We start from the raw sequence: 12,742 nt of genomic DNA, 5'->3' as shown, positions 1-12,742 counted from the left end.
CAAGGAATCTTTGTGTTGTCTGAGAATTTATAGCACAACTTTTGATGCTCCTTGGTTGGGGTCTGAGCAGATTATTTGTTGCGATTGCCAAATGTAATAAAATGGTGGTCCGATAGTCCAGGATTATGAGGAAAACATTAAGATCCACAACATCTATTCCATGGGACAAAACTAGGTCCAGAGTATGACTGTGTCAGTGAGTAGGTCCAGAGACATGTTGGACAAAACCCACTGAGTCGATGATGCTCCGAAAGCCTTTTGGAGTGGGTCTGTGGACTTTTCCATGTGAATATTAAAATCACCAAAAATGTGAATATTATCTGTTATGACTACAAGGTCGGATAGGAATTCAGGGAACTCAGTAGAGGAACGCTGTATATGGCCCAGGAGGCCTGTAAACAGTATCTATAAAGTGATTGAGTAGGCTGCATAAGGTTTCATGACTAGAAGCTAAAAGACGAAAAAGTCATTTTTTTTTTTAAATTGAAATTTGCTATCAAAATGTAAGCACACCTCCGCCTTTGCGGATGCACGGGGGATATGGTCACTAGTGTAACCAGGAGGTGAGGCCTCATTTAACACAGTAAATTCATCAGGCTTAAACCATGTTTCATCAGGCCAATCACATCAAGATTATTGATCAGTGATTCCCGTGTGGCTCAGTTGGTAGAGCAATGCGCTTGCAACGCCAGGGTTGTGGTTCATTCCCACGGGGACCAGGATGAATATGTATTGAAACTTTCCAATTTGTAAGTCGCTCTGGATAAGAGCGTCTGCTAAATGACTTAAATTGTAAAATGTAAATGTAAATGTATTTCATTGACTATAACTGCCTTTGAAGTGAGGGATCTAACATTCAGTAGCCCTATTTTGAGATGTGAGGTATGACGATCTCTTTCAATAATGGCAGGAATGGAGGAGGTCTTTATCCTAGTGAGATTGCTAAGGCGAACAACGCCATGTTTAGTTTTTGCCCAACCTAGCGAGGCACAGACACGGTCTCAATGGGGATAGCTGAGCTGACTACACTGACTGTGCTAGTGGCAGACTCCACTAAGTGGCAGGCTGGCTAACAGCCTGCTGCCTGGCCTGCACCCTATTTCATTGTGGGGCTAGAGGAGTTAGAGCCCTGTCTATGTTGGTAGATAAGATAAGAGCACCCCTCCAGCTAGGATGGAGTCCGTCACTCCTCAGCAGGCCAGGCTTGGTCCTGTTTGTGGGTGAGTCCCAGAAAGAGGGCCAATTATCTACAAATTCTATATTTTGGGAGGGGCAGAAAACAGTTTTCAACCAGCGATTGAGTTGTGAGACTCTGCTGTAGAGCTCATCACTCCCCCTAACTGGGAGGGGGCCAGAGACAATTGCTCGATGCCGACACATCTTTCTAGCTGATTTACATGCTGAAGCTATGTTGCGCTTGGTGACCTCTGACTGTTTCATCCTAACATCGTTGGTGCCGACGTGGATAACAATATCTCTATACTCTCTACACTCGCCAGWTTTAGCTTTAGCCAGCACCATCTTCAGATTAGCCTTAACGTCGGTAGCCCTGYCYCCTGKTAAACAGTGTATGATCRCTGGRTGATTCGTTTTAAGTCTAATACTGCTGGTAATGGAGTCGCCAATGACTAGGGTTTTCAATTTGTCAGAGCTAATGGTGGGAAGCTTCGGCGTCTCAGACCACGTAACGGGAGGAGTAGAGACAAGAGAAGGCTCGGCCTCAGACTCCGTCTCGCTACTTAATGGGGAAAACTTTCTGTTTCTGTCGGCTGAATGAGCGACACCAGTTGAGCATTCCTACAGCATTTCCCTCCAGAAGCCATGAGAAAGTTATCCGGCTGCGGGGACCGTGCGAGGGGATTTATACTAACGTTACTATCTGTATTTACTGGTGGCACAGACTCTGTTTCATCCTTTCCTACACTGAAATTACCCTTGCCTAACAATTGCGTCTGAAGCTGGGCTTGCAGCACAGCCATCCTGTAGTGATGTAATCAATTAAGGGAACATTACTCAACAATGTAGATGTGGGAGGTTAATCATTAACAGCATTATACTCAGTAATAGTGATAGGCATCAATATGGAAAGGCTATATTGATATCTGTAAAAAAGAAATGATAATGATATCGATATCAAGCATCCAATTGCATTTGAGCCCGGCACATCAAAAAGCTCAGAAGATTGGCCAAGAGTTCGCCACGTAGGCTAACCTTTAATGAAATAAGCCATACTAGCAAGAACAGTGTGCTGGTTTTTATTTTCTTTGAAGTTATCGCATTATTCCCATGTAAACCTGCAATGAGGTTTTTTTAACAACATTCATAAAAGAATTATACTGAATGTTTGTAAAGATGATAAAACTGCACATCTGGTGTAAAACATTTTACTCTTTTTTTAAATTTAATTTAGTTGCTTATTGAGATATTACAGCTACAGGAGATGGTGAATGAAGAAAATATTAAAGCCGCTATTCAATCCAATGGTGTTTTTCCGACAATGCGCAATTTAAAGGTAATTTCCGATTTAGCCAACATATGCAGAATTGACCGTGAATGTGGTCTCTGCAAACACGGGAACATTGCCTTTAAAGGGTTAATTGTCAACAAGGCACGGACGGATTGAATCATGGCCTGAGTTACACTATAAAAGTATAATGTCTGTCATCCTATTTGGAATTCGGGCCTGCCATCTTGATGTGCATTCTCTAAAGAAGAGAAGGTAAACGTGCTAGGCTAAAGGCAAAGCAATATGACTGAGACTGAGAGAGCACTCAGGCTCTCTTTGCTTGCTGATGGATAACATCAGATACTCAACTTCAGGGTCATAACCTGAGTCACACAGCAGCAGGGAAAAAATATGTGACCCTTTCAGAAAGGCCCCTCTATGTCTACATGTACAGTGCCTTCGGAAAGTATTCTGACCACTTTACTTTTTCCACATTTTGTTACGTTACAGCCTAATTCTAAAATGTATTACATTAAATGTTTTCCTCATCAATCTACACACAATACCCTATAATAACAAAGTGAAATAAGTTTTTTTTTTGCCCAAAAAATTAAATAAAATACCTTATTTACATAAGTATTCAGACCCCTTTGTCATTAGAGTCGAAATTGAGCTCTGGCGCATCCTGTTTCCACTGATTATCCTTAAGATGTTTCTACAACTTGATTGGAGTCCACCTGTGGTAAATTCAATTGATTGGACAGGATTTGGAAAGGGACATACCTGCCTATATAAGGTCCCACAGTTGACAGTGCATGTCAGAGCAAAAACCAAGCCATGAGGTCGAAAGAATTGTCTGTAGAGCTCCGAGACAGGATTGTGTCTAGGCACAGATCTGTAGAAGGGTACCAAAAAATGTCTGCAGCATTGAAGGTCCCCAAGAACACAGTGGCCACCATCATTCTTAAATGGAAGAAGTTTGAAACCATTAAGACTCTTCCTAGAGCTGGCCGCCCGGCCAAACTGAGCAATCGGGGGAGAAGGGCCTTCGTCAGGGAGGTGACACTCTGACAGAGTTTCATAGTTCCTCTGTGGAGATGGAAGATCCTTCCAGAAGGACAAACATCTCTGCAGCACTCAACCAATTAGGCCTTTATGGTAGAGTGGCCAGACGGAAGCCACTCCTCAGTAAAAGGCACATGATAGCCCGCTTGGAGTTTGACAAAAGGCACCTAAAGGACTCTCAGACCATGAGAAACAAGATTCTCTGGTCTGATGAAACCAAGACTGAACTATTTGGCCTGAATGCCAAGCGTCACGTCTGAAGAAAACCTGGCACCATCCATACGGTGAAGCATATTGGTGGCAGCATCTGTGGGGATGTTTTTCAGTGGCAGGGACTGGGAGACTAGTCAGGATCGTGGGAAAGATGAACGGAACAAAGTGAAGAGATCCTTGATGAAAACCTGCTCCAAAGCACTCAGGACCTCAGACTGTGGTGAAGGGTCACCTTCCAACAGGACATCGATCCTAAGCACACAGCCAAGACAAAGCAGGAGTGGCTCTGGGACAAGTCTCTAAATGTCCTTGAGTGGCCCAGCCATAGCCCGGACTTGAACCCGATCAAACATACCTGGAGAGACCTGAAAATAGCTGTGCAGCGACACTCCCCATCCAACCTGACAGAGCTTGAGAGGATCTGCAGAGAAGAGTGGGAAAAACTCCCCAAATACAGGTGTGCCAAGCTTGTCGCGTCATACCCAAGAAGACTTGAGGCTGTAATCGCTGCCAAAGGTGCTTCAACAAAGTACTGAATAAAGGGTCTGAATACTTATGTACTATTTCTGTTTTTAATTTGCAAACATTTCTAAAAACCCATATCCGCGATAACATCTGCAGAATATGTGTACGCGAACAATAACATTTTATTTGATTTATTTTATAGGACATGGCAAGCTATAATTTATTTTGTTGTCTGGTTGATTATGTACCTGAGTTTTCATTGTTATTGAAGTGTGTAGATATCTATATGATGTGTACCTCAATACTAGGATAGAAAGAAAATCAAATCATTGAGGATCATTAGGGAGGGTGGGTGGTAGGGTAGGACACATGGTGCTAAACATTTCTTTCCTTTTTTGTGTACTCTGATCTGTGTACTTGGCTCTGATGTCAGTCAGTATCAACAGTTCTACAACTGGCCACTTGAGGGCGCATTAACCAAGGATGATTTCCTCTGCTTCTGCAAGGTTGACTATTTCAGTTGCAAACAGTGACTTTTGTTCAAAATGCATGAACTGTTTTCTAATTCCTCTGCTCAGTTGGATTGTACACTGTACATGTACTATACATACACTACTGTATAGTGTATGTATAGTAGAATTACCTCTTTCCTCACTTACTCCTTGACAGTCCACTCCTATTCAAATATTTGATACATTTCTCCTATTGTCCCAACTATCTAGCCTGGTGGAAGCAGCCTGATCTCTGCTGGTTCCACCAGCCGACGAACAATCCCCATTACATGCCAGCATGGAAATAAGTAATAAAAAACTAACAAATAAATAATACCACAGCTCTGGTAGCCTCTTTTTATTCAACAAAAATCATCAATGAAACAAACAGTGAATTAATTGATGTAAAAACAATAGACTTCTCCTACACAATAGCATGCCACGTTGTGAGGCACTTGCACATGAACAAGTTTTTTGGGTTGAACGCAGTTTAAAATAAATGTCACACTTACAGAACAACATATTGGCAGTGTTAGGGAAGCTACTCTGACAATATAATTTATCAAGCTACCAATTACTTCACACTGGAAGAAGTTAAGCTAGACTAAATCTACCCTTAAGAAAAATATAGTTTACTTAACTAAAGTCACTTTGAAAAAGTAGTTCTCTACATCCAAATCGTGAAAATTATGATATGTAAATCTGAAATGTCATTGTCTACAAATTGCAAGAATACATCAAGTTGGGGTCATATGTTAACAGAATATGTAATTTAGCCTGCTAAACACAAAAACGATGTTTCAAGTGAGAATTAGGCAGGTCTGAGGTCGAAAAAGAAAGGAAATGATTGCCTACCTCACCCATTTTTTCTTTTCTTTTTGCAAAAAGAGTAGTGTTTAGTTCCAGTAGTTAGCTACACCACTACATGGCAAAGAAAGTAATTAACTAATGACAACACTACCTAGATTTTAATGTAGTTCAACTACCAACAAGCTACTGCATAATTTAGTTAATTTACTAGTTGAACTACATGTAGTTCAATACTACACAACACTGCTTATTGGTGTTAAAATTAATTTGGACAGTTAAGTGAAATATTTAATGTGTTTAATACATTATACCAAAAGTTCAGTATGTCCTACAGAATATGGAATTCACAGTTGAGATTATGATTTGGCCTATACATTTTGGCCTATACATGTATATTATACCACAAAGAAAAATAACAAAGAAAATCAGTGCACAGATACAACATTAGTGAATAAATACATAGAATACAGAATACCTTGAGGGTAAAATACTACTTTAAATGCTGGAATGGATAGAGAAAAAAAATACATGACATTGTATTACAGTACGTGCCAGTACCTACAGTATATCCATAAAAAAAGGTTCTTCATCTGCGTCATATCATACTAACTTAATCCTATAATCTACCTTTGTCACTTGTAACAAACATACATACTAACAATAAGAATAACTGTTGGTGAAGGAGAGAACAAGGTATATTTCTAGACGGTAAAATTGTCTTCAGATACAGCAGGTTCTTGAAACTGACAAGTGACCCAGTGAGCAAAACTGGTCAGGCATGAGTTATGGTTAAATTTTATGCTGATTGTAAAACGTTTTTTAACTTCTCTTTTTAGTGGACAGAAAAGGACATCTTCTCTTGGTTCTAATTTGGTTATCTGACATCTCTTCAACCCGTAAAACCAAATTAGAACCCAAAAATTACACTTTTATGCATTTTTCCAGTTGGGGAAAGGGAAATACTTTTGTGATCAAACATCGCTTTCAGTACTTTTGCGCGACAGAAAGTACACATTCATGGGCTCCTTCTTGCCTTTCATGGTGATGGGTCCTCGGTACTCCAAATGAAACTGGGGGTCAGCATTCTCTGCCGACTGCAAACATCTGAAATCAAAGGTATTTCCCACATTTTCACAGAATTCAACAATATGTTGTTTCCAAAGGCTGCTTCAAAAGAAGGTGTTTTTTTCCCTTTAGCCCAACCCCCAAGACACACACATACAGAAGGGTTGAAGGACATGGTCAGCAACAGTAATATACCATGCCATGCACGATCTTACAAAGAATGGATCAGCACTTCACAGCAATGTCTCATTCATCTAAATAACAGCATATTTATCCTTACCTGTAAGTATATTCTGAAATGTTGATTTTTCCCTTCTCTCCTGTGGTTTCTGTGCGGCTGGTGAGGTTGACAGTATTTCCAAACAGGCAGTAGCGGGGCATCCTTTGACCTATGACCCCAGTTACCACCTCTCCTGTGTGGATCCCAATGGTTATCTAGGGAGAGAAGAGGATTGTCAAGAAAACTGGGTTTCCCATACAGAGTCACGTTCGAGTAAGTAACACTCCTGGACAGCATATGTACATGCCTCCCCAATGGAGACCGGGGTTTGATCCCCATTTTCAACCCTACCTGCCTGTGTCCCAGCACTTGTTTTATGTCTGTCTAATAAAGCATGAAACATACTAAAGGTAGAGCAGGATTACACTCTGTTTAAAAAACACTTTTATTTAAGCCCTGGATTCCCACAATATTGGCACATGCTGAACAGTATGCATGAATCTATTGACTTCATCAAGCTGTTTGGACTTTTCAGTGTCTGATCACCTGCCATGTAATAACCCAGTATATATCAGATAATTCACACAACATTCCTACCATCGTAACTTCCATATAGCTAACCATTTTGGAACCGACTGTCTATAGTAAATGTACTGTGTACATAACACCCACCATGACGTTTACATCTTTGTAACCAAATGTTAAGCCAACGTTAAACAATAGACAGGGTTGATGATTTGTGTTCCACAAAGACATGGATAAACACCAGAGACAAGATAACTAGTCGTTGGTCATGGAATGTTTAACAATGTATCTGCTGCAGTGTTGTTGTTTTTAACATCTCTGCAATGTGTCTAAATGTGAGCACGGTTGAAACAACTGCGAACAGGTTTTTGGAACATTAGTTTGGAGGTGTTACAAGGTCAAGGTTTCTCATGATCTCTACAGTTCTTTACAGCTCTATGGGACTCAGGGCTGCGTTTGTCCGACCTCCAGGGGGCCCTCAACTGATGAGGTCATATGCTATCTGGGGGGGGGGGGGCAACCTCCAGGCGATTCACAACCGTCGATTCACAACCGACGTATTCTGTCTGCAGTGCCCCGTCCTCCTGGGGGCTCACAACCTACGTTTTCAAATACTATCTAGGGGGCCCCCAACCCTGTGTGCCCATTAGGTAATCCGGCCGTGATGGGACTGTGCCAATAGAACTAGGAATTGTGTGTAGCAGTCAAATTGCCATGATCCGAGTATGTTAGTATATTTATATGACTGTGCCAGCCCCTTCCACCCCTTATTGCATGAGGATCCATTTCATTTGACAAATAAGAAGTCTTTACACTGTTTAAATGTGGCACTGGCTCTGTGTGCCTAGCTAGATGAGCACATAAAAAGAGAGAACATGATAGATGAAGACTGTTATAACTGTTTGTTTTTGGGTAAATTGCTACGGGCGAGCAGTGTTTTGCAATATGCAGTCATTTTTGGACTCTAAATTTCCTGTTTATAGTAGACATACCTTCAATACCTGGTGCCATGATTGGAACTGTTACACTAGCGTAAATACAGGTAATTTGTTTACATATGCCTACATAATGTAATGATGGTATTTGTCATTTAAAACTATGTGTAAGGTGAAAGAAAGGGCACGTAAAATGAAATGAAATATTTAGACTAAATGAAATAACAAATCCATAAACATTCCATTGAATGTAGCAGACCCTCTATTTGTGTCTCTTACGGGTTCAGGACCTTCAGTGCTCGAACAGTGAGAACAGAACTGAACAAGCTGAACACTAAATGTTTAGGATAAAGTGCAACGGGGACCTATTTTTAACCGGGGGCAGCGAAATGATTGAAGGTTGTTTCTACTGCCAAACTGGGATCCTCTCCACCCCATGCCATGTGTCTGATAAACAATGTTTTGTTAGCCAGATGTGATTTTCCAATGCCAAGTCTCCAAGAGTCACTGATACAATAACAAACTCAATCTGTCAGTTAAACAAAAAGTCTGCTGTTTAACATCCAAGTTACAGCTCTTACAATGTCTTATGTGGACAGTGGCTTTAAAAAAAAAGAGTTTATAAATACTTGATGCTAAAAAATACTAGGGGGTAAAGCGACGAAAACAAATCATTCACTCATTTCTGAGACGGGACAATAAAAAAGAGATGATTAAATAAGAGTCAGTACTGTATATCGCAATATTCTTATAATTTGTTTAATGTAATATGATACATATTTCGTGAATGAAATATGATTATATTCCCTGGGTTTATAATTTGTGATATCAAGTATCTTGCATCATATCCTTACTATTTACTTATCTCACTTTCTTATTAATAGGACTAACAAAACCAAACATAGATATACATCTACAAACTTGCACTTCTCCACATTACAACTATAGCCCTGACAACTGTGGCTTGTTTCGGGCCTGCTCTAGTGGTTGTTTCACACACTCTCGCGCTAGCCTGCCTAGTCAGTGAGTCAGTTGAATGAGTTGAACTGAAAACTGAAGAGAAAAGCAGCAGATAAACAAATTATTAACGTTATCATCACGGTGAGTGAGTTATAAAGCATAGGATATGAAACACCAAGTTAAGCGGAGTGTAATGATATAATTGTTATTTTTTATAATATTAGTTTAGTTAATGTATAAAAGACCATTAGCATAGAAGCTAATGTCAGCTAAATTTAGTGCCAGTCAAGATAGCCTGTCGTAGTCATAGCGACAAGAAATGTTCAAAACAGAGTGCAAACAAAGGGAAACATTGTATTTTGCTGTTGTTATGAATATGTTGAGAATTACATGATGAAAATGTATTTATAAGATAAGATGATATTTAATACCATTTTAAATATATTTTTGTTGTACAGCACAAATATCATACCACCCCAAAAATGCTAACCTCCCCTGTTATTGTAATGGTAAGAGGTTAACATGTTTTGGGGGTATAATATTTGTGCATCTGTAACTTTCTCACTCATCATTATTCACGATTCATCCAGGACTATCCGTAGTTATGGTAGCATCCATATTAATGCAAAGTGTTTAGAAACCTATTCTATTCTTATTTACAATAAAAGTGACTCCAAAATGACACTACATTATTTACCATTAATTTCTATTGAGCACAAAACAATCTGAAACACAACCAAAACAAACAGCAAATGCATCCAACAAGTTTGTAGAGTCACAAGCTTGATGTAATCATTGCGTGCTAGGAATATGAGAACAAAAAGAAAACGTGTAACTATTTTAATACACATAAGTGAATTTATCCCAATACTTTGGTCCCCTAAAATGGAGGCAATATGTACAAAAAGTGCAGTAATTTCTAAACGGTTCACCCATTATGGATGAAATTACCCTCACATTAAATCTGACAGTCTGCACTTTAACCTCATAGTCGTTGTATCATTTTAAATCCAAAGCGCTGGAGTACAGAGCCAATTAAAACAAATAATTGTCACTGTCCCAATACTTTAGCAGATCACTGTATGTTATTTTCAGAAGTACTGTATACTGGCTCTGGCAGCCAAAACAGCCAAATACTCCATCTGAACAAATTGATTATCAATTGCGATACGATACGATACGATACGGAAACACAGCCCTTTACTTTCATATCACATCAAAATAATTTCTCAAATGAAAAATGTACAGTTACTGTACACTGATTTATCCCGGCTTTATCACAGGTACAGTCAACAGTATTTTTCAGTGACAACACGTTTCTGGTGGCCTTCTTCCATTACACACAGGTGCTCAGAGCATGCTAGATAGCTAATTAGCACAGGTGGTCCCTCTGTCTTCCGTCTTCCGTAAACACGCGCTGTAACATGGAGATGTGGCCGTGTGGGAACACTAGCCCTAGCAAGGTGTGTATCAATTTAACCTTTAGTTTTTTCTCTTATTATCTCTCGCTGATATGAAAGATGAGGTCCTTATGCTTCCAAAACCGTACCGCAAGTGATCCATGTTAATGTTCAGACCGAGCATCTTAACAAAACTCCCCCGTACAGAAGACGCCCTCGTCCAATTACTCTTATGTGTAATGTAATGGAACAGATGAACAACGTGGAACAAGGGGTAATCTAGGATATGTACAAGTAAGTATCCCATATTAGGTACTACTACTTGGATAGATAGGAGGCAGAGGTTGCAAACAGATGTAGATACTGCGTACTGTATGTTTGCAAGTCATTACAAGTCATTACTTGGCAGTGATTGTGCCACCCAAAGACACATTGTGTCACACACTGTGAACAGACTGTGTGTGGAGCACCCTTTCTTCTCACAGGCAGTACTCAAATGAGTTGGACTTGTTGCTGTCATGTTGCTGAGTTGTGTCCCGATTCTCCTCCTTTCGACCCGAAGTGTGCACTTGCATACTCCCAAGATGAGGAATTGGCAAGTGCACACCATAAGAGAATTGGGATGTGGCCCTCACGTGCTCTCTCAACCACCTATACGCCTATTCCTGTAACTGAGGGCTACAGCAATGTTACAATGAGAGGATTCGATTAAGCTGACCCGGGTGGGCGGGGATTGCACCAGGAGAATAGTGATTGTTTTGAAAACCAGGTTGCCTCCCAGGCGGGAGCTGGGTGCCCCGGTCAAAGCCCACTGCGAAGTAGGCTCAAAATAAAGTGACATAATTTAGGATTCAGAGTGTTCACATGCAAAGTGTTGTTTGCTCTTGGTAAAAAAGAAAAAGTACTTGATCTGCCTTCCCAAGTAGAATTATTAAAATTCTAACATACAGTGCTTTCGGAAATTATTCAGACCCCTTGACTTTTTCCACATTTTGTTACGCCCTTAATCTAAAATGGATTAAATAAAAAAATCCTCAGCAATCTACACACAATACAGGACAAAGCAAAAACAGGTTTTTACACATTTTTACAAACGTTTTCCTTTGAGTCCACTTGTGGTAAATTCAATTTATTGGACATTATTTGGAAAGGCACACACCTGTCTACATTGGGTCCCACAGTTGACAGTGCATGACAGAGCAAAAACCAAGCCATGAGGTTGAAGGAATTGTCTGTAGAGCTCCGAGACAGGATTGTGTCAAGGCACAGATCTGGGGAAGGGTACCAAAAAATGTCTGCAGCATTGAATGTCCCCAAGAACACAGTGGCCTCCATCATTCTTAAATGGAAGAAGTTTGGAACCACTAAGACTTTTCCTAGAGCTGGCCGCCCGGCCAAACTGAGCAATCGGGGGAGAAGGGCCTTGATCAGGGAGGTGACCAAGAACCCAATGGTCACTCTGACAGAGCTCCAGAGTTCCTCTGTGGAGATGGGAGAAACTTCCAGAAGGACAACCATCTCTGCAGCAATCCACAAATCAGCCCGTTATGGTAGAGTGGCCAGACGGAAGCCACTCCTCAGTAAAAGGCACATGACAGCCCGCTTGGAGTTTGACAAAAGGCACCTAAAGACTCTCAGAACATGAGAAACAAGATTATCTGGTCTGATGAAACTCTTTGGCCTAAATGTCAAGCATCACGTCTGGAGGAAACCTGGCACCATCCCTAAGGTGAAGCATGGTGGTGGCAGCATCATACTGTGGGGATGTTTTTCAGCAGCAGGGACTGGGAGTCAGGATCAAGGCAAAGATGAACAGAGCAAAGTACAGAGAGATCTTTGATGAAAACCTGCTCCAGAGCGCTCAGGCCCTCAGATTAGGACGAAGGTCCACCTTCCAACAGGACATCAACCCTAAGCACACAGCCAAGACAATGCAGGAGTGGCTTTGTGACAAGTGTCTGAATGTCCTTGAGTGGCCCAGCCAGAGCCCGGACTTGAACCCGATCTAACATATCTGGAGAGACCTGAAAATAGCTGTGCAGCGACACTCCACATCCAACCTGACAGAGCTTGAGAGGATCTGCAGAGAAGAATGGGAAAAACTCCTCAAATACAGGTGTGCCAAGATTGTATCGTCATACCCAAGA

General features: G+C 40.8%; 1 protein-coding gene across 1 annotated transcript in view; it reads right to left on the bottom strand.

Moving 5' to 3' along the window:
- Positions 1–5,023: 5,023 nt before the first annotated feature.
- gucy1b1 (guanylate cyclase 1 soluble subunit beta 1) overlaps positions 5,024–12,742 on the bottom strand; it is a 43,540-nt gene continuing 35,821 nt past the window's right edge. Inside the window, exons 12-13 of the mRNA XM_023998361.3 lie at positions 6,836–6,990; positions 5,024–6,594 (exon numbers count right to left, since the gene is read on the bottom strand). Of these exons, the coding sequence (XP_023854129.1) occupies positions 6,462–6,594; positions 6,836–6,990 (288 nt within the window). The 3' untranslated portion in view covers positions 5,024–6,461. The remainder of the gene's footprint in view (positions 6,595–6,835; positions 6,991–12,742) is intronic.

Source organism: Salvelinus sp. IW2-2015, linkage group LG13 (assembly GCF_002910315.2).
Source record: "Salvelinus sp. IW2-2015 linkage group LG13, ASM291031v2, whole genome shotgun sequence".
Lineage (NCBI taxonomy): Eukaryota > Metazoa > Chordata > Actinopteri > Salmoniformes > Salmonidae > Salvelinus > Salvelinus sp. IW2-2015.
Note: the sequence above shows the minus strand (reverse complement) of the source record. Positions and strands in the feature narration are given on the sequence as shown.